This window comes from Ursus arctos, unplaced genomic scaffold, assembly GCF_023065955.2.
Source record: "Ursus arctos isolate Adak ecotype North America unplaced genomic scaffold, UrsArc2.0 scaffold_1, whole genome shotgun sequence".
NCBI lineage: Eukaryota > Metazoa > Chordata > Mammalia > Carnivora > Ursidae > Ursus > Ursus arctos.
The window spans coordinates 52,239,907-52,262,476 of record NW_026622763.1 but is presented as its reverse complement, the minus strand read 5'-3'; the positions used below and the strand labels follow the sequence as shown (position 1 = coordinate 52,262,476).

Sequence of the window (22,570 nt, the reverse complement as noted above, 5' to 3'; positions counted from 1 at the left end):
TGAAATAAATCAGTATGTTTTCTAGTTAAGGGAATAATTTCCAAACCACTTTTATTACCTTTATACTCAAGGACCTTCCAAGAAAATTAAATGCTTACAATTTATTAAAGAAAATGTATCTGGTCTCTAGGGGTATTTGAATAATATACTTAACATCCACAAATAACACACTTTAAAATTTCTAAATTACAAATAACTCATCTCAACCAAATTTGTTTACATAAACAATAAGGTTTCCAAGCATAGGTGTAACACAACATGATCTTTATATTATACTCCTCAGGGAGTAAGGTGAAAAGTGATCGCATTCAATATTTATGAAATTAGTATTTGAAAATGAGGGAGTGTTTACAATATGAATCTAAATATCAATGGCATAAAGTAGTTTTAGACTTTGCTGTGTATCTCAGTCTCTGTCCTTATTCTATACGGTTGAGGCAGAACAGGAATTTATTAAGGGACAGTAAAAAATTCAAAGAATCTCTGTAAAAGCCAAGAGACAAGCTGAGAAATGCCCCAGAAATGACCTGAGGAACCAGGCACAGACCACACTGCGGGTTCCCTCGGCCCAGCCTCACGGCCTCTGCCGCGGGGCATCACTGAGACTCACTAAGTGTACACAGTGGATCCCAGAAACTCCGCCGCTCACCCTAAGACCCAAACTTTCCCCTGCTACCCTCACCAAAAGAAATGGATTCTGCAAAGACTGGCAGAGTTTGGGTCACATGCTTGAGCTTTAATCTGTGGTACTAAACTTCTAAAAACTGAACTTTGATAAATTCCAAAGTTTGCATCCCCTCCCCATCAAAAAAGCCCCAAAACAAAAACAAACAAAAAACCCAGGAGAAATAGCTACTAACCTGGGTTGTTAAAACCTAAATGTAGAGAAGGGATTTATACATATAAACATGTATATTTATATAATACATAAACAAAATTATATCTACCTTACCTATCCTGAAAAAAAGGCAAAGTCCCTATCTCTTAAAAATTTGGAAGTATTTTCAAACAATAACCCTTACAAACTCATTTAGTATAAATTAATCTTTAAAATTATGTAACATAATAACACACTTATAACATATAACCAACTACCATGTTACGTAATTCCATCTTCAATAAAAACACGCAAAAATCAGTTTTTTCCATGGATATTTGAGAACGTCCTCTGTACTGTACTAAGGTGATGCATTAGATCCAAAGGGAATTATTCTGGTAAATTACACTAAGCTTGGTTATAATGCTAGGTTTGGAAAACAAAATGTTTAAAAAAATGAGATTGGTCCAATTAGAGACACCCTCTGATACAACCTGAGAAGGTATAGAAACTACTTCAAAAAAAATGAGCCCACGACAGGTGATTTTTCTCATTCTTTGTGCTTTGAAGATTTATAATCAATGTATTAGATGAAACAATTTAAATGACCATCTGGGGAGATTCGAGATCGGGTAAAAGTGTTCCTGAATTCTTGATATTGAGGAATTTCCCACAGATGTGCATTTCCTACAGACGTCAATTGTGTCCTGAGCTGACCTTTGGGCCCCTCTGCTTTTCCTGAATCCCTGTTACTGCAAGCATCTCACTGCTACAGCCACAGTTACGTACAGATCTGTTTCTCCAAGTACAACGTGAGCTCCTTAACATAAAAAATTGTGTCCTTGTTATCTTGAAATCCCTGTGGTGCTTTGTTCATAGAGATTATTCATTAAATATTTATGTGATGAATACGTGGAGAAATCTCTGCGGAGCTTTCACCTGGCAGCGGTATGAAAAGAATGGAAAGAATTTTTCTTCTTTTCATTTCCCAAATTCCAGTTTTGCTCTTCAAGGCTGGACATGGAAAAACTAATAAGTTTATTGGCTGTTGGCAATCAATTTATGGACCATTTTCCTTTTGCTTTTTCTTTCCTGGTTATAACATTTCTCTTCAGTTCAAAATCTAAAGTAAGGTGTTTCAGGCTGGAAGGGAGAAACACTCATTTCAAGTTGACCTTTGTTATTTCCTTCAGATCAAGGAAGATCTAGAAAGCAGTTTGTCCTAGAAATATGAACATAGCCATTCTGTATTCTGTATTCAAACTAATAAATATTAATGTGAACAAATTAATCAATTAAGACAAAAATTTCCAACAGGAAAACACAAATACGTTTTCCTGGCTTTTAAATGCATGCTTTGCAAAATGCCCCAAGCCATTATTTTAATAGCATAGTAATTCGCAGTTGGGAAAGGTAAAATAATTACCATGGAAAAAAAAGAGTTCTTTGTCCTACACTCGGAATTGAAAATCATGCACTAAATTGACTTTTATACAGTCTTCTGCATGTAGGTGTACTTGTTGGTATTGATGGGAAATTTTAAAAGATTTCTTTCTCTGTCTCAAGCAACCCAGTAGGCTAAAGCTATAACAAACACAATTTTAGTGCCCATACAGGCCAGGAACATACAAATGATTTCGATAACCTTTAAGGGCTCAGAAACCTGATAGCAGCAGCAGTACCTTTGATTTATGTTATGCGAAATTCCTGGAATAGCAAAAACCATTGATGTTTTCAAGAAACCTTTTGAGCCTTTACAAAGCTCATCAAAATAAAACCCATCAAAGTCCTGAACAGCCTATCCTATAAAATATGAAAACAAGGCAGGAAAGCATACATTACTACATTGAGATACCAGTTCATTTCACAGCTGGCTTATAAACCAGGTTCCCTAAACACAGTCTCCTTTCTTTTTCTCTTTTAATCATCAAGTTGCACCAGTGCAGATGATGGTGTCAATGAGATATGCAAACTGTGTATCTTAAAAGGCCAAAGAAATAAGTAGTGTAATATATGGAACTTTTAACATTTCATTACACTCATATTTTTCTTCTTTTCCCTTTCTACATTTTTCTAATTTTCTGGAGTGTGCATAAGAAGAAACCCAAACTTTAAAGCCTTACTGTTACTGGAGAAGTAATAAGCTTATGGAGGCTTAATCATACTTTAGAAACCTGGCATTTCTACCTCAGGGTCGGCAGCTTTTTATCCGAAGTAATTTGAAAGGCTTTAGAAATACTTGAAACATCTGCAAGTACAATGAGAAGGAATCAAATGTTATTGTGTTCTTTTATTGACTAGAAACTTAAACTGTGGACTTTTTTTTTTTTTTTTTTTTGGAAATAAGATGAGGATTCTAGCTCCCACTCTGGATGTATTTTCACAGTATCTCTTGGAAGGTGAAATGTTTGGGTGCACATAGCAAAGCTTCTACAGCCCCTTGATTAAAGCTTTCAGCCAGACTGGGATTAATCATTGTAAGATTTGGTAATTAACAGGCTGTTGTTAGGAAAACACCAAGTATCTCATTCTCATCTGCTTCCGGCACATGAGGGTCCAGATTCTGGAAGGGTTGTTCTGCAGCCCTGAACTAGAACAGCCGAAGTGTGGGAATGGAGTCACGACTTGCTGTAGGGGGAGCATAGGCCTGCTCTGGGCACCCACCCAAGACAGTGAGAGAGGACTCCACTGCTCACCTGTTTTCTTGTCTCAACCTCTACCTGGCATTAGAAACACTACAAATCTCTGCTTGGTGCAGCTTAAAATTAAAGAAATGGTAGGCTGCATTTTAAAGTAAATCTTTTCTGAGTAAAGACAAAGTTTCATTCTTTTCACACAGTGGGGTTCCCTCCAGAATGCAGAGGAGGGTGTAGTACCAGGAAAGGGAAGGAAGGAAGGAAGGGGACAGCCTCAGCTGTTCACATGTTTTGGCTGGAAGTGAGGGAAACACTCTCCAAGTGATTTAATCTTGTACTAAATTATCTTATTTCAAAACTTTGTAAGTCAAATGTCCTGGGTGGTTCACTATGCCTGAAAACACCATAAATAATTGTTCTGTTATTAGTTGGTAGTATCATTGCTTTTTCTTACTTACTTAGCCATTTAGAGAATTACTTCTCTCTAATTATCATTAGCAGTTTAACCTCTGTGATCTTACAGTATTTTCAAAGGAGCCCACAGGAATCTTTATGAAGGTAAAGGGCAGAGAAAACTCTGAGACTAAACAGTTCATGTGAAAACTGTTCTCAGGATATAAAAGTCATCACAAACTGGGGTGAAGGACAAGATAGTGAAAATGGTTTTCTTTTCTGACTTGGGACTTTGGGTAAGGGAAGCTATTCCGTTATTTTCTCTTCTCATCTGCCTCAGGTCCTCCAGAATAGGAGGACAGAAAAGAAGACAAAGAAGGAAGGTTTGAGGATTCATCCTACAAGAGACTATTCCAATCTCAGGGGAGGATAAGAATAAGTATTTATTGAATGCTATGTGCTAAGTGCTTCACGTGAATTATCTTTTTTGGGGGAGGTCATATGGTAATAATAGGTTTATTTACTTATTTATTTTTAAAGTTTTTACCCATCTCCCCACCCACCTCCCTTCTGGTAACCATCAGTTTGTTCTCTATAGTTAAGAATCTGTTTCTTGGTTGCCTCTCTCTCTCTGTTTTCCCCCCATTTGCTCGTTGTTTTGTTTCTTAAATTCCATATATGAGTGAAATCATGTGGTATTGTCTTTCTCTGACTTATGAAATTTTGCCAATTACAACAACATGGATGGAGCTCGAGAGTATTAGGCTAAGTAAAATAAGTCAGTCACATGAATTATCTCATGGAATACAATGGCCCTTTGAAGAAGGTATTCTTATCATTCCCATTTCACAGATAATGAAATTGAGGCTAAGGATCCTATGGCCGGCAGGTTTCAACTCTCAGACACGAACCCTCTGATTAGCCACTACCCTATACTGCCTTCTGTGGAAAATGCCCTTGCCCATCTGCCCTGTGAAGTATGGTGATTTTCAAAAAGAGCCAATCTTGATCATGTTGCTTTTCTATTTAAAACATTTAATGGCTCCCCATTCTTCTTGGCTCATTTCCACCATTCTCCCCTTGCTCCAGTTACTGAGAATGTTTTCCAATCCCTCAAATACACCAAACTCTTCCATTTTGGAGGTTTTGCCCAATCCATTCCCTCTGCCTTTAATATGCATTCTCTTTCCTTTTCCTGACTTCCCCATCCTTCAGTCTTAGTAAGATGTGCCAGGCCCTCTATTAGGTGTTTGTAGAACTTTTAGCTGGTCCTACAGGTGACCACTGAGCCCTTGAAATGTGATTAGTCTGACTTTGGATGTGAGTGTGAAACACCTGCTAAGTTTGAAGACTAGGTACAAGAAAACAGTGTAAAATATATTGCTAATAATGTTTTGTATTGGTTGCATGTTGAAAAGGGACTATTTCAGATATCTTGGATTATAGAAAATATACTATAAAAACTAATTTCACCTGTTTATTTTTACTTTTTAATATGTGGCTGCCAGAAAACTTTAAATGACGTACGTGTAGCATTATATTTCTACCTGACAGCGCTAGCTTCAGGGCATCTTGCATTTCCTTTTAGTTGTAATAACTTGTTTACTTTCTGTTGTTGTTGTTTTTTTAACCAGAGGGAGGGCCATCTCTGTTTTATTCCCCAGTGCTGAGAACAGAAGCTGGCATAGCATGCTTAAATTGAATTGTTGACATAATGAAGGTGGGAATCAGCGGGAAAAAGGAGAGCAAAAAAAAAAAAAAAAAAAAATTCTTTCCTTTAGAACAAAATGTGACTGTGGACCTTGAATCTTGATATTAGAAAGGAAGAAAGGCGATAGTAGTGATGAGTTTGGGTGAAGAAAATTTAAAAATATATTACTGGAAATATAAATGAGGGAAATCAACTTTATCTTGTGTATAATCAAAAGATTGTAATATTTGTTGAGTGTACACTATGTGCCAGGTATGGTGCTGTATGAACTTTATGTGCAGGTTTTTATTTCATCCTCATGAAGAGCTTAGGAGGTCAGTACTGTTCTTATCAATCCATTCTTTAGATGATGAACCTGAGTCATAGAGAGGGTAGGTAACTTGCTCAAGGCCACATAACTAGGAAGTGGCAGAGCCAGCCTCTGAACTCAAAGCAGTCTGGCTCCAGGCTCGTTGTTGGTTTACTTCTATGGCATAGCGCCAAAGTCCAGCTTCCCTACAAGTATAAGGAGAATCTCTGAACCTACACACAGGCTCTACCTTAACTCCCTTAATCATTTATATTTCACAAGCCTTAATAATAATTATAACTGAAAAAGCATTTTATCAAGTGTAAATTTTTTGTGAGACATGGCCATAAGAATTTTCCATGGATTATTTTATTTACTTGACACGAGATTTTCATGAGGTGGATATTTTTCTTCTCTATTTCAAAGATAATAAAACTAAAGAATAGAGAAACTAGAAACAACCAAAATATCCAACACTACACAAGTGGTTAAAAATAAGTGATGATACATCAGAATTAGGGGATATTTTGCAGCCATTATATATATTATACTTAAAGCCAAATAATATCATGGAAGAGTTAAAATATATGGTAAAAATGATTACACTAAAAACCTAACCGCAGAGATGTCCTTTCTCACCACTTCCATTCAAAATCATACTGGATGTCCTAGCTAGTGCAATAAGATGAGAAAAATAAATGTTATTCAGTGATAAAAGAAATGAATTATCAAACCATGCAAAAATATGGAATCTTAAATGTATATTGTTAAGTGAAAGAGGTCAGTCTGAAAAGGCTACCTACTATTTCATGCCATTTATTTGACTTTCTGAAAAAGGTAAAGTTACAGAGAGAATAGACAAACCAGTGATAGCCCGGGCTTCAGATATGGAGTGATGGACATATCTCCATATGTAAATATGGAGAAATTTTTTAGGGCAGTGAAACTATTCTGTAGGATACATGACACTATGCATTTGTCAAAACCCACAGAACTTTACAGCATACCGGAATAAAACAATATAGGCAAAAAAAAAAAAACAATATAGGCAGAGTAAAAAAATAATAATCATTAGGAAGTTAGGAATCCCAAGATAGAATGCAGACTGTGACAAAAAGAATTTGACTATCTTACAAATGCATGAAACAACCTCACTGAAGGGAGTGGGATGAGGGAGGTGGGGAAGGTGCTGACTTAAATAATTTCAAAATGAGTGGATTATGAAGACTAAAGGCAAAACACCCTGTACACGAGCACTCTATTCTAGTTGATAAAGTATGTTTTTCACAGGGTGCAGGTAATCAGTCTGAAACCATTATACATATATACCGGTATTAGACAAATAGATGGCAGATAGTGTGAGTCAAATTTCTCACTGTGGGAGTGGGAAGTTATAGATAAGCAAGGAGAAAAGGCTGGACTGATCCATGCGCTAATGGATTAGAATTAGACAAATGAATGTGAACTCATAAGTAGCTAGATATAGATATATACGCAAATATTTATAGATTTGTGTATATGCACAGGTTAGTATACCCTCATATATTTTCTTGCTGTCTCAGCTGAAGGTGTGTAAAAGCAATGACATCTCAGTAGCAACAAGCACACCTACCACCCAGATCTTGGTTTCTAATCCCATTCTTCAATAAACAAGAATCTTTGGCACAGTGGCAGTTGCTAAGATGGGGCAGGGAATATACAAGCATCTAGTTGTGTCAGAAAGTAAGGAAGTGTCTAAAAACACAACACAAAGCAAAACATAATCATGGGAGTACGTCAAGGAAACACAGGAGCCAACCAAAAGATCTCCCGATGGCCAAAACTGAAACAATTTGAGAAACAAAAAAATACAGTAGTAATGGATTATAACCCAAAGTATAAAACAGATACTCGTGAGTCCACACTGATATAAATAAATGACTGACCGACTTAATTAATTAATGTGAGAAACAAATCTTCCATGCAGAACAATTCCAAATAATTTCTGTAGGTATTCACTATCAAGGAGGTAGGATATAACTTCTTACACTACAGTGTCGGCTGTGCATGGTGACTTCCTTCTAAAGAGTTCAGTATGGAAAGGGAGGGTGGGCGGAGAGTAACTTTACCGTGGAGAAATTTGGACAATACCACTTTCACCAGGTAATCAAAGTCAATGGTAAATCAAATTGATAGTATGTATTCTTAATATGATGTGATGAAAATGGACTATACCTCTGTGGTCTTTCCCCCAAAACCCATAATTCAAGTCTAATCTTGAAAAAAATATCAGACAAATCCCAACTGAGGGACGTTCTCTAAAATACCTGATCATCATCCCTCAAATCTGTCAGAGTCATCAGCAGCAAGGAAAGTCTGAGAGACCATAGCAGTCAAAAAGAGCCTAAGGAGACATAATCACTAAATGTAAAGTGATATCTGGGATAGGATCCTGGAGCAGAAAGAGGACACCACATAAAAACAAAGGAGAGGGGCGCCTGGGTGACTCAGTCATTAAGCGTCTGCCTTTGGCTCAGGTCATGATCCCAGGGTCCTGGGATCGAGCCCTGAGTCCAGCTCCCTGCTCAGTGGGAGTCTTCTCCCCCTCTTACTCCCCTACTCCCCCTGCTTGTGTTCCCTCTCGCAGTCTCTCTATCAAATAAATACAATCTTAAAAAAAAACAAAACAAAAACAAAGGAGATATGTAAACAATGGACTTCAGTTAATGCTAATGTAACAATATTGGTTCATTAAAAATGTGCTGAAAGATTAAAAACTGTCAACCCATAATTCTCTATCCAGTGAAAATATCCTTTAGGAATTAAGGTAAAATAAAGACACTCTCAGATGAAGGAAAATTTAGGAGAATTCATATCCAGCAGACCTGTTCTACAAGAATTTCTAAAGGAAGTTCTTCAGACAGAAGGGAAATAATACCAGAGGGAATCTTAGAACATCAAAAATGAAGGAAGAACAACAGCAAGATAACTAAAAATAATTCCAGAAACGGGAAGGGGATGGTGTGAGACCTAACCTTGACAAGATATAGATAATTGAAAAAAAAAAATCATTGCAGAAGAAATTCATTCCCAATATGGTTGAGATGATGTTAGATTATTAAAAAAAAAGTCTGCTAAAAAACTTAATTAAAAGAAGTAGAATATGAAACTATGCCGTATGAACTAAATTTTGTTTCTATATGTATATTTGTTTCTGTATGTTAAATACAGAAGCACACAGAGCTCTGGCTGGTGGCATCTATGGGAGATTTTTAAAAATACTTTTATGTTTCAAAATATTCAACATAAGCATTATTACGTTTATGACCAGTAAAAGATAATCATTATTTTAAAAATTCACTGTCTCACTAGACTTCATTTGAGACTCTTGGCACAAACATTTCCTTTTAGGCACAAAATATAAGCTTCAATGACTCATCTGAATGTAAATTTGGCTCATAGGGTTTAAAGACTTAAAATCAAATAGATAAAAAAAAAAGAAGAATCCCTGTAATATTCTAGGACAAATGGGATTGCTTATGTTATCTACTGGTTCAGAACCCACATCTAAGTAGCTCAAAAGACTTAACAAGATCAAATCTTGTTAATTTCCACATCATACATGTTAAGAAGACAGTGAAAAAGAAATTATGCTTCTGACTGAATGGAATGCATGGAATTTCTAAAGCACAATGCTCATTGCAATCAAAGCTATTGCAAAACGTGATGTCAACATTATTCTCGTAAGTGCTTCTGTCCTATTTCTTCATAAACAAGGGATGAAGACTAACCCCAAATGAGATATTGATTGCATTACGTTGTTATCTGAGTACACTAGAGGAAGGGGACTGATTTTTTAGCAGTCAGCCGAATGTGCCTCCCTGAAGAGGAGAGGTGAACAGCTACTCTTTCTTGTTCCCCCTTCTTCTGGGCACAGAACTTTTCCCCATCTTCAGACCTGAGCCCACAGTGGTATCACACCCACACTGGCTCAGAGTTGGGGTGGAGGGGCCGCTCCACCCACACTAGATCAGTCAGTGTCTTTCCCCGAGGTTTTCTAACTGCAGCTGCTGGGGAAGAACTAGGGACCAGTGGAGGCCATGTTTCCAGGCCTGGGGAGAAGCAGAAAGAAGTAGATTTGGCTTCTAGTAGCAGAGGGTCAGCTGCACGCTTGCTCCTCCTGTGGACTGGGGATGTGAGTCCTCAACTTCCCCTCTTATTTGCTGTTGAGATGGCTTGATAAGGGTTTCTGTCACCTGTAATTTACCTAGTCTGGAGTTATATGGTAATTTAGTAACTACATTCTTAGGAAGAGGGAGAATGTTGGGGGGTGAAACATTTTCTCGGAAACCCTTTGTGTTCAAGTGACATAGCTCTTAGAATGCACAGAGAATTTTAGCACTTAACTCCCATCTCTCTCAGTACCACATTCTGACATAATTATCCATTTACCTATTTCTCCTCTAAGCTATTTAGGCTGTTTGCTCTTTGAAGTCAAGAATTAGTGTTATTAGACTTCATATCTCTAGAGCCAAAGCATGTGCTTGCATGACACATAGTAGGCACTTAATAAATGTTAGTTGATTTTAAAAGGATTACATAAAATATGATCATTTGCCTTCTATTACAGTATTATTTCAATCCTTCAAGCTTTATTAATTGGAAATTTGTGGCTAGGCTGGAAAGGTTAATTTATTTAAGAAAAAGGGGGTTATTAACTCATTTAGTAGTATAAGAAACTATAAAAAGAGAATGATTAAACTAATTAAGAAAACAAATTGTTTCAAGCAGGCCATAGCCATTTAAAATCACTGATTCATATAGAAACAATTTGTGGACTCTGTTACAAATAACATCCCTCTACCTATTCATTAAATTAGGTCCCTGAGGATGTCTATTAAGCGACGCTTTGTTAGCTTGATTCATTTACTATTTGTACTTGATATAACCCATAAATCAACCTTTTATTAATTTGAAAGGTGATATCTGCAGTCATATACAGAGTTTACTTAGAAACATAAATTCTCTTGAAATCTACAAAATATAACAGAGGGGGAAGAAGAAATTAATAAAACCCTTGCTGATTTTTGCCTCATTATTTTTATTTTTTTAGACACATTCTAATTTTAGTCATGCCCCAGGCACATGCTACTCAGTATAAATACCCAACATATAATCTCATTATCACTCCGTGATGTTTATTATCATTAACTATTGACTGGACAGAGGGACAGAACAAAAGCCTAACTATAACCCTGGATGCCTAGTGACAGTGACTTTCAAACTGGGTCTCCAAGCTCCCTTTATCCTCAGTTTTCTCTTCTCAGTTTCTCTTTAATAGACAGCCCCATTGACTGCACACTTCCACATGGTCAGGCCCTAAACCCCGAGGTCATCCTTAACTCCTCTCCTTCTCTCTCACCTCACATTTAATCCATCACTCTTATTTTCAAAATCCATCCAGAATGCAACACTTCCCACACCCCTCCTATGACTACGCCATCATCTCTCTCTCTCCAGAAGGTACCACACTAGCTACCTAGGAGTCAAAGAATTCAGGGACCTTGCTATGTAAAACTATTTCCTTTTCATCTACTGATTTATGTGAATGAGTTTTCCCAGCACTTACATATGTAATATAAAGAAGAAGAATAGAATTGATGTTAAACCCATTGCAGATAGATAACGAATTCATTTTTTAAAAACATCCAAGTCATTGCATGAAGCCTTTCCAATAATTTATTTTAATATTTAATAATTGTTTATAAAAATCTATAAAATATTTAGTTTTGACAGCTGTGTACAACTACTGTCATAACTCAAGCCAGAAGAAAAATTTTAATAGACAGAGTCAAAAGAAATTTCAAAACACTAAAATTTAAATGTATATACTTCTTTTTGATACATGAAAGTATAAGTACAAGAGACTTTCAGTCATAAAAATACATTACAACATGGAGGTACTATTTAACCCTGGACAGCTCACACTGGGACAGTTAAAATGAAGAAAAATTATCTTCTTATTTTAATACACTGTTACATGTGAGCCTTTGTTACTGTGGTTGAATCTGTATATTAACTAACACATCAAGACAATTAAAAGGTAACCTGGTCTGGAAAAAAATACATTACAATAGGATAAAATTCTGTAGGGGAAATAGAACTGGAATATGATTTAAAGGAGAGAAAGAAATAATATAATATTGCTAACAGTTAAAGAAGAGTGTGAGCATAGTTTTTAAAAATGGTGAGTAGTGAATTGTCTCCCACAAAGCTTAACTCTGGTCTAATACACAGCAAGCATTCTATAAAAACTTGCTACCTAGTAGAAGCACTTCTTGGGAAAATCTGTTTGATGTACAGGATTGGAACTCAGTATCTTTCTATGGACTTACAGCCCAGATACTTCTTTCAAGAAAGTCAAGTATCAACAACATATTAGATTAGGAGACATAAACGTATGAATGAATGAATTGGATACTCCGACTAATTTTGAGGTTTCCAAGTGCTAGTCATTTTACAAAAGAAAATAACATTTACTACTAACATTTCCACTTCCACTTCATCCAAACATTTCCAACACCATGCAACTGAAACTTCAGTTCTCAGGTTAGATGTGCAGAAACACTGAGATGGCCACCAGAGGGAGCCTAAGTGTTTTTCTGAATAAACCAGACATCACAGAGAAAAAACACAAAACCTAAAGGAAGGAGCCGGGGCGAGAAGGCCCACCATTACCTGTTTCAGTCACTTAAGACAATTTCTTGTTGAATGGCAGAGCTATTTTTGCATTTATGTTACAAATTCCTTTACTAGGCAGTTATACATTGCAATGCTTTGACACTTTTAGGAGAATTGGTGAAACATTTAAAAACCTCACATACCCTAAAACTAGAAGGTCCAGGATAGGCAGTCGCGAAAACATCCATGATGCTCTGCTGTGCCCCCAAACAGGCTGGGCCTCTTCTCCAGCTTATCTTCATGTTCCTGTTCTTACTCTATCCTGGTCCATCTTTGTAGTCAACTCTGGGTGTGGTTTCCTCACTTTGTTTGGAACCAGGCTATCATATTACAGCACTGAGTGAGCACTTGGTGTGACGTGAGAATTTTTCATTCTCCTGGCTGAGCCAAATTATATGGACATTAAGATGAATGACTTTCCATTTGACATCCCGAAGTCTTCCTAGAACTGAGGACTGGACCAAGTCCTAATAGGATTCAAGAGGACCTCTATAATGCTTCTCCAGAACCAAGCTCCACTTAAACCAGAACCCACTGGGGGCGCCTGGATGGCTCAGTCGTTTGGGCGTCCCACTAGTGATTTCGGCTTGGGTTATGATCTCGGGGTCGTGAGATCAAGCCCTGCTTGGAGCTCTACGCTCAGGGTGGAGTTTGCTTGGGATTCTCTCTCTCCCTCTCCCTTTGCCCCTCACCTGTTACACTCTCTAAATAAATATATAAATAAATAAATACATGAGTAAATAAAATCTTTAAAAAACAAAACAAAACAAAAACAAACCAGAACCCACTGGCCAACCTCAGGGATCCCCCGGGCTGAGACTACAGACAAGGGTGTGATCTTGTTTAGAATCAAACTCCAGGGAAACTTAATCTGTTTTAGATTTGAGAACTATGGAGTTTTGGAATTTTCCCCGTGCTGTATCTTATTTGATCTCCCAACAATCCTTTTACTGTGGTAGGTCAGGGATCACCATGTTCTTGATGAGGAAACCAGGTCATGGAGGTAAGTGACGTATTTGTGTTGCAGCAATCAAGTGTCAGGGACAGAAACTGGGGACATGGACTATAACAATGACAAAGTACTAATTCAGTCATACTAATGTCTTCTGAGAAAATTCTCACTTTCCTTTTCCCTCACGTTACAAGTGAGTGACAAGCATCACAGACATAAGTTTAGTGACTTAGCACTTGTTTTACCCAGTATTTTCATGGTATGTTTTCCTATGTTATTTTTTCATGTCCAGATGGGATAATTTTATGATGTATGAAAATAAATTAGCACAAACAAATTAAATTCCACAAGGTTAGGTCCTTTGCCGAATGCTGCTAGATTTAACATGCTTATTAATGCCTTGATTATGGACTCAAAAGCGTTCTTAATAAATTTGACAATGATACCCAATTGGGTGGGGATGGCTGGCCCTCAGGAGAAGTGGAATAAAATTTAAAATGGCCTTGACAAATGAAAAAGGTAAAAGGACAGAATTCAATAGAAAACCTTGCAGAGTGATTCATTCAAGAGAAGGGTGTGTGTGTGTGTATGAAGGTGGGGGGAACAAAGGAGAACCACGGAAATGTGGGAGAACTGACTGGGCAGTCACAGCAGAAAAGGAGCTGGAGATCAGAGTGAACAATAGGCTCTAAAGACATTAGCATCTAGAGCTGTCATTTTAAAAAAAGGAGGCACGATATTGGGAGGTACAAATAGGGGGAAATTCAACCTAATTCCCCATCTACTTTTTTAAAAAGATCAAGTTTTAGAGAAAAAAAAATGTGATGTTTTGTTGGGTCCCTGAAATACCTGGAGCTTGGAAGCCAGGTTTGGTAACTTTGAAAGGGATCTTACAAAGTATAGTTTTTAACATAATGACGAGTTTTTTCATTTTAGATCTGATGAAATTAGCCTCGAAAGAGAAAATTCTGGTACTCTATTCCTTTCTTTATGCAATGCTCTTGGCCTGGAATATTCTTTCCCTTCCACCCGGGTAACATCTTTCCATCAGGAGTGCACACAGGCATTTCTTCCTCTTTGAGGCTGGCTCTGAACTCCTCCCCTTCTCCCCAAGGAGAACTGCACACCTCCCCCATGTGTCTCCTCAGAGTACATACCAGGGATAAATCTTCTCATTAATCCTTCTAGAAGCCCCCTGGGGTAAGACACTGCTATTATTTCCGTTCTGTAGAGGGAAACGGAGGAGTAGGCTTAACTAAAGTGTCCACCTTCACATGGTGAGTAAGTGGCAGAGTTGGGACTGTAACTCAAGACTGAAGAACTCCTAAGCTCACCTCCTCATGCCACACTCTCTCGACCATATGCACATGTGCTCACATGTCTGTCTCTGTCCAGTGGCTCTAACTCCCTGAAGGAAACGACCATGCTTTATTTATTTTTTGGGCCTCACATGGGGCTTGGGATCAATCACTACATGTTCGTTAAATTAAAGATTTTCAACCAAACAGATGGCATATTTTGTGGGTATTTCTGAGTCATTCTTTGAAGGAAAATAAAAAATAAAACTAAGTTCAAGTGAACAGAATTTAAACATTTATAAAAACTGGCAATAAGAACTCTGAACAATGCCAGATCATATTATTAAATGTGGTTTTATCATTTCATTTTCAGGAAACTTTTAAGAACGAGAACAGTTAGATATATATGCATACGTACGTACGTATGGATGTGCTTATATATGTATGTGTATATGTGCATCTATCAGTCATCTATCTTCAATGTAATTTTATCTAAAGGTAAAAAGAATGACTACAGGCTATTTTAATATCTATGGACTCAGGGGAGGCTGTCTGATACAGAACTGCTTTTAGGAAAGAATCCATATCCTAAATGACATGTAATCACTATATTAATTTATCCAATCTGAGAATACTACAGCTTGCTCTCCTAAACATAAGACATATTTTGCAAATAATTTGGTTCCAATTTATCAAAACAAGAACAATAAATATTCAGATACATCAAACATAAATGATACTATCTAATTTATTCTCACTGTCAATTGAGAAAACGTGCTAGCAGCCCAAAGTTACTGGTGATGAACATAATTGCCTGCAGCACAGGATAAAATATTTCTGGAGACAGCAATCTACTCTCCCCTGACTTTGAAATCAGCACTCTCGTACATTACCATTAACATGACATTGTGTTCCTTGCCCCTGCTACTAGTGGAACTAATTCTTAGCAGCAGGGCCCGTATGGAGCAGCCTCATCTCAAGGCCGTGTCATTTTTTCAAGTGAGAACAGGGGAGAAGCTGTTGGCTAGAGAGACTGGGGAATCTCGTTTCTTCTATTATCACTATTTTTAACAATTAAACACTCTCATATTCTCTGCGATATCTTGCGCAAGTCAAATTCTGATTACACAGAAGCCTAAGAGGACATACGTATGCCAAGCTGGGTAAAATGTGGGAAAACGCATGCAACCCTGGAAAGCCATCAGCATCGCAACAACAGTAAAAAGTTCTTCTCCATTAAAAAAAATCTAAAACCTGTACAGAAACCAAAAGGAGAGCACCAAAATAATCAGCATGTGTAATTCATAATTTTATGAAAGTAATTCTAAAATATACTAATGAACCATCACCACAAAACACTCCAATATGTGCCATTTCACCCAGCAAACTCACGGTATGCAGGTCTTGGCAACATTGCCGAGAACGTTCAGAGGCAACAAACACATGGCTTAACTGAGACCAGAGAGATCAGGTTTTTAGACTGTTACCAACACTTACTATTCATGATTTAGATTAAGGGCAACTACAGATCATTTTAAAAATTCAATCAATATACCACTGCAGGAGCTAAAGAGAGAGAGAGAGAGATGGCACCATCAGCTTTTATAACAGAGCAGAGGAACAGACCGAATAAAAAGCAAGAAGATATTCAGCCAGGGCATTCTGCCCCATAAAATACATAACTCACAAACACAAAAACAAACATTTCTTCAGACACCGAGAGCTGATGTTGTCCTTGGCACCTTCGACATTAAGTCACTGGTGTTCTCCCGAAGGTGGGACAAGGTAAGTGTTGGCTCACTGAGCTATGTGCTCCCATAGGCCAGCTAAAGAAATGAGTGTTTACACTCCACACATCGGGAGGGACGGAGCCAGCAACACTGCCAAATCTAATCTTCACCTGGGCGATAAGCAGTGTGTCCTTTAAAATCAAAATGAGCAGGCTTAGGATTTTCTGTCCTTCGCATTCGGTTGATGTGCCCTCCTCTGCTGAGCGTTGCGCCTTGGGCCAGTTACAGACGGGCGGGCTATTGCATCGCGGTGACAGGGCTAGCTAACCATCTCATCCTAGAACAGACGGGATCAGCTGCCAGGGGTAAACCTGTGAACTCTGGCCAAGATGCCTTGATAAGCTCAGTCATGTTTTAAAAGCAGGATTTTAAGAATTGTTTCACTGAAACTGTTGGTTTGAATTCAGTAGGTGTTCTAAAGCTGGAGTTAAAAGGTTTTACAGGCTTTTATGGGTTTATCTAAGTTTTTTATTATTTTAAGTTTGTTTGAGAACACACAATTTCCTTTTCCTTCATCTGGCTCAGAATCCTAGCCAATGTATATGATAAAATAAGATGTTGTTATTTAATAGGTGTGAAATATTTTATTTTCTTTAATCTTAAAAAAGAGCAGCAATGTTATTATATTCCCTAAAAATGCCTAACATTCCTAAACTTTTGACACTAATAGTTATTTTCTTCTTATTCTATTGTCCTTTCCTTAATGAGAATTTTCAAGCTGTGTAAATTATCTCCTCCCCATTTGCCATTTAATATCTGTGTCTTTATAATAATTTCTAAAAATTATTCTTTATATAAATGACCCATGATTTTTAAGAGTTTGACAAACTGCTGATTTAAGTCATCTTCTTAAAATAACACCTACCAAATAGTTTTATAAGACTCCCAAGCTTGCTCATTACTAATCGGTAACATCCAGTTCTTCTAGTGCTTAGGAAACCTTTGAGCTCTGAACTGCTTGTAAGTTTTTATTTAAATTCCAGTTAGTTAACATGCAGTGCAATATTAGTTTCAGGAGTACAATACAGTGATTCAACATTTCCATACTACACCCGGCGCTCATCACTGCAAGTGCCCTCCTTAGTCCCCATAGCCTCTTTGACCCATCGCCCCCACCCACCTCCCCTCTGGTAACTATCGGTTTTTCTCTATAAGTTAAGAGTCTGTTTTCTCTCTCTCTCTCTCTCTCTCTCTCTCTCTCTCTCTCTCTTTCTCTCTCTCTTTCCCCTTTATTTATTTTGTTTCTTAATTCCACATATGAATGAAGTCATGCAGTATTTGGCTTTCTCTGACTGACTTATGTCACTCAGCATTATACTCTCTAGCTCCATCCACGTCATTGCAAATGGTAAGGTTTCATTCCCTTTTATGGCTGAGTAATACTGTGTGTGTGTGTGTGTGTGTGTGTGTGTGTGTGTGTGTATGTGCGTATACACACACACAAATCTTCCTTATGCATTCATCAGTCCATGGACACTTGAGCTGTTTCCATAACTGATTGAATTATTGAATTGATTAGTGTTTTGTACTGGGAAAGTACTCTCCCACACTTAGAAGGAACCTCACTAATCACACTGTCAATACTATAATTGTCTTAAAAAATGGGGACCTCAAATGATCCTTTTGGAAACTAGATGTTTATAAATAAGGAAATGGGATTATTTTGTGATATCTTCCTGAGCCTATTTTCTGGCTCCTACATTGAGGAAGAAAAGGATAAACTTCTAAAACTACACAACTCCATAGCAACCACCTGTCAAATGCATGGAGCACAGGGAACAAAATCTACGTAAGTAGCAGAAAATTATAGACAAGCTCGTTCCTCCAAAGGGCAACTGTAACATTCAACTATGAAGATTTCTTGTAATTGTGATTTTTAGCTTCTGTGTTAAACATGGTCATCCGATTGGGCACATACAGAGGACAGAAAAAATACAACTTAAACAGATCAAAGAGAATAATTTATTTATACAACCAACAGCCCCAAACAATCGTAACCCTATCAAAATAGTCTACTTGTTTTATTGGAGCAATGGTCATTTTTCTAGTATCTTACCAATTAGTTTATAGATTCCAGTATCCTGTGTCATATCAAGTTAAATGACGTCTCTATCAATTACAGTAAGTAGTAAACAAAATAATGTAACAAGTTAACTGCCAGCCCATTTGTTTCTATGAAAGTGCAATTTATGAAAAGAAAGTTCCTTTTTTGCAAGGTGAGGCTGCATCTGGAAATAAAATAGAGCTGGCAAGGCAGCTAAAAACACCACTTACTGATGCCTGCATATTTGGTTAAAAGTTAAACATGGTGATTAACAAAATCAAGAGTAGGAGCTGGAGAGGAGAATACATTCTCTCCGCGAAGAAGCTGTTTGGACATTGAAACAATAGTCTAAGTGCTTTTATTTCAGTCCACAGGCATATTATTGCTATTTAGAAACATAAAGGGAATATAAGATTGCCCAGCGTGTAGTTAAAGAAGGTAAAGGATAAAAGAAATCATCATAACACAACTTGTCTCTTATAAAGGAAAAATTCCAATTAACACCCACTCTAAGACTCTTAGGCTTCTTTTTTTTTTTTAGGCTTCTTTTTATCTTTCTAGAGCTTCAGCTCTATTCATGAATATCTTTCATCTCATTTGCTTTACTTTGACTGATGGCATTGGAGAGCTTTCTTAATAGCACATGGTGACATTACATCCACTCTATTTGCTGATAGAGAAAAAGGGTGCTTTTCTGTTTGCTAGAGAACTTGACATAGAATGAATGACCCAAACAAATACAAATAACATACACTATGAATAATATAAGGGAACAGCCTGGCCCACCCCCTAAATCTTATAGGGCGATACGCTGATAATAACTCTATGTTTCTAACTTTTTGTAAACTTCGAATTCCTATTTTGTTACAAAATGAGCCACAGGATGACAGCTGGTAGGCCTCTGCTTCGAACATTGTGCCTGTTGTCCCTCTGCAGGGAGGTCCAACCTAAAGGTCATGAGGGACCTAAGAGAGACAGAGCTTCCTTTTGAAGCTGAGAACATTTTAGACCTCCTAAGGCTTGGCCATTCTGTGTGTGCCCTCCACATCACTGCTGGTTCCTTGATGAGGAAGCACCAGGCTCTTTTATCCTCCTTACTTGGCTAGTGATCCATGTATTATTTGTTTTGGAGTGCTTTGGGACATCCGTATCCAAAATCGTGGCAGCACGAGTCTGTTACTGTGGACTCTAAAGCTTTGGCTTTCCATGAACCTGATTATCTAGAGCTTCGCTCAACATACAAAGGTATTTTTTTTATAACAAAAGATCAGTGGAAAGGTTCATTGAAGAAAGGTATTTTGAGGAGAACCATAAATGGCAAAAGAACAGTTACTTCATAAAAGGGTAAGGCATTCTTCAGAGGAGGAAAGATCTTGAGAAAATGATACAAGTCTTGACAAAACAATAATTACAGTAATAGTCCTAACATTTACGAGCTCTGTCGGACTAGTCTCTATGCTTTCCACAGATTATTCCATTCACTATTCACAACGGCCTCTTAAGGTGGTCAAGACTAACATCCACATTTAAAGATGAGGGAAGGATGTTTTGAGAAGCCAAGTAGCTTGTGAAGGCCCACAGCCAAGAACGGAAATCCTCTGCCGAACCAAGCCAAGTGAGATTTTGGTGTGACATTCGAAGTGACATTGCTGGGTCTGGAACCCAAATTTGTGGTGATATAACAACCGGCCAGAATCCCAACCAGCCCTTGAAACCAACATTATGAAAAGAAGACCTAAGGAAAGCTAGAGTTAGATCTCTGGAAAGGGATACGGAAATAATCTGAGTTGAATGAAGATGACATCTCTGTCCACAGACACAGGACCAAAAGCAGGGAGAAGAAAGGAGAATGTTCTGTAATGATTCTGTAATGCCACTTGGGTACAGCAATCAAGGAACATAATGAAAGGGGACACATCTGAAAGCCACCAAGCACCGCTTCAAATTAATCACTATATACTCTTCCATCATTAACCCTTTCAGGTTGTTGAATAAACTGAGATTCCGGTTAATATATAACTCATATTATTATTATTTGCATGCAAAGCCAAAGCCAGTACACCACTGCCGTCCTTGAAATCTGCACTTGGCACTGGTTCTTGGTGAAAAGTTTGTCCTAAACATACTCTCTTACCTGACTGCCCTAAACAATGAGAGCAATTACTTATTTTCAGCTTCCAAAGAGAAATATTGACTTTCATGCACCTTGGGATACAATTATAAAATCAACTGACCCCATATTTCATATTTTGTATTCCCACTAAGGAAAAACAACTAATTTTTTGTATGTTATTAAAGTAATGATTTGCTCACTTGCCTGTATACATTGCGGGGAAAAGAAAAACCCTTAGCAATTGTACTGTTTGCCCCTAGAATAACCTTTCTGCAGACTAGTTAATATCAAGGACATGTTATGACCACGTTGGAGCAATCCACCTTCTGCCCCCTCATATTTCAAAGGGACTCACCAAAGAGGACAGAATAAGATTAGAAAAATATTTATTGCTCTGTTGAATGTGGATGCAGAGCTCTCTTTCTGGTAGGGTTACCATGATTATTATTTTTTTTTTTTTTTTTTTTACCTTATGACAGTTTTTAGAAGCTAGGCAGAGAGAGTGCTACTCACGTTCTCCTTGTCAGGAATCCCTAGAAGAAGAAAAATAGAAAGAACATGAATTGTAAGATGAATCTGTAAAATGGAACTGAAATCCTTTGCTGAATCAAATAAAGTAAAATTCTGGTGTTTCTAATTTGTGTTTCCATCAAAACTTACATAATGCTGCTTAGAAAAATAGCAGCGGGGGCGCCTGGGTGGCTCAGCGGGACGCCTGGGTGGCTCTGTTGGTTAAGCGACTGCCTTCGGCTCAGGTCATGATCCTGGAGTCCCAGGATCGAGTCCCCACATAGGACACCCTCCTCGGCAGGGAGTCTGCTTCTCCCTCTGACCCTTCCCCCCTCATGCTCTCTCTCTCTCTCTCTCAAATAAATACATAAAAAAATCTAAAAAAAAAATAGCAGAGCCCAACAAAATCCGTAACATAAATAAATCAATGAATCAGGAGAAGGCTGTGTGCCAGACAACAAAATCTCATGCTTATTTTGTTTTTCTACCATACGCTTTACTTTGCCAGAGATAAAAATCCTTCTCGGATTCATTTACACCATGCGAACAGCTAATTCCTCTATGCTGGGCACAGAACACTCAGAATTTGGGACAGACACGTCACCTCTCAAGTGGCACAAACTGTATTTTTTACATTTCAAACCACCTCACTGGGGACCAGGGCTGTGAACCTAGCTTCAGGTCCCACATAAAAACCACCAGAACACAACTTCCTTTTGGGGCAAAGCAAATTCCTGCAGCCTCCGAAGTCAGGTCTGAGCCTGGCCGTGCCTGTTTCCAGGGGTGTCCCAGTTTTCTCAGTGAAAAAGTCCATCGTTCATCCATTTATGCATTTGTTCATTCATTTACAAACATTTCGTGAGCTACAGGCAGACCCTGGTCCTTTGTTCTTCCTTTGGGGCTGTCGACTCTGGAGGACATGAGCAGGGTGGCCAGACTGAAAGGTCCAGAGCCCCAGCAGCGCTAATGCCTCCAGTACAGTGGGCCCAAGTGGCCTTCTACTGAGAGTCGGAACCATAGGTGGTTTGTCTGTGCGGCTCGCCCTGGGGCAGTTTGAGGTGGTTTGCAACATGAAAATACAGTACCTCCAAATTCTAAGCAAACAGCACATTCTGTGTTTAATAAGGGGGTACGCAGGATTTATACTATTGGCTTTAAAAGATTTGAGTGTCCATTTTAATAGGCAGCAGTATAATACACAGAAAGGGTAAGAATGGAAGAGACTATCTGGAAACACTCCCTAATTAAACTCTGACCCCCACACTGGGGTAGTACGAGGACATAAAAAGCCTAGGCA

General features: G+C 38.0%; 1 protein-coding gene across 10 annotated transcripts in view; it reads right to left on the bottom strand.

Annotated features, from left to right (window-relative positions):
• RAPGEF4 (Rap guanine nucleotide exchange factor 4) overlaps positions 1-22,570 on the bottom strand; it is a 273,452-nt gene that overhangs the window by 95,344 nt on the left and 155,538 nt on the right. For all 10 annotated transcript variants that reach the window (XR_008961468.1, XM_026492545.4, XM_057318641.1 and 7 more), the window contains one exon: positions 21,277-21,296. Coding sequence is in view for 9 of the 10 variants with exons in the window: in XM_026492545.4 (XP_026348330.2) it covers positions 21,277-21,296 (20 nt within the window). In the remaining variant the exon portion in view is untranslated. The remainder of the gene's footprint in view (positions 1-21,276; positions 21,297-22,570) is intronic.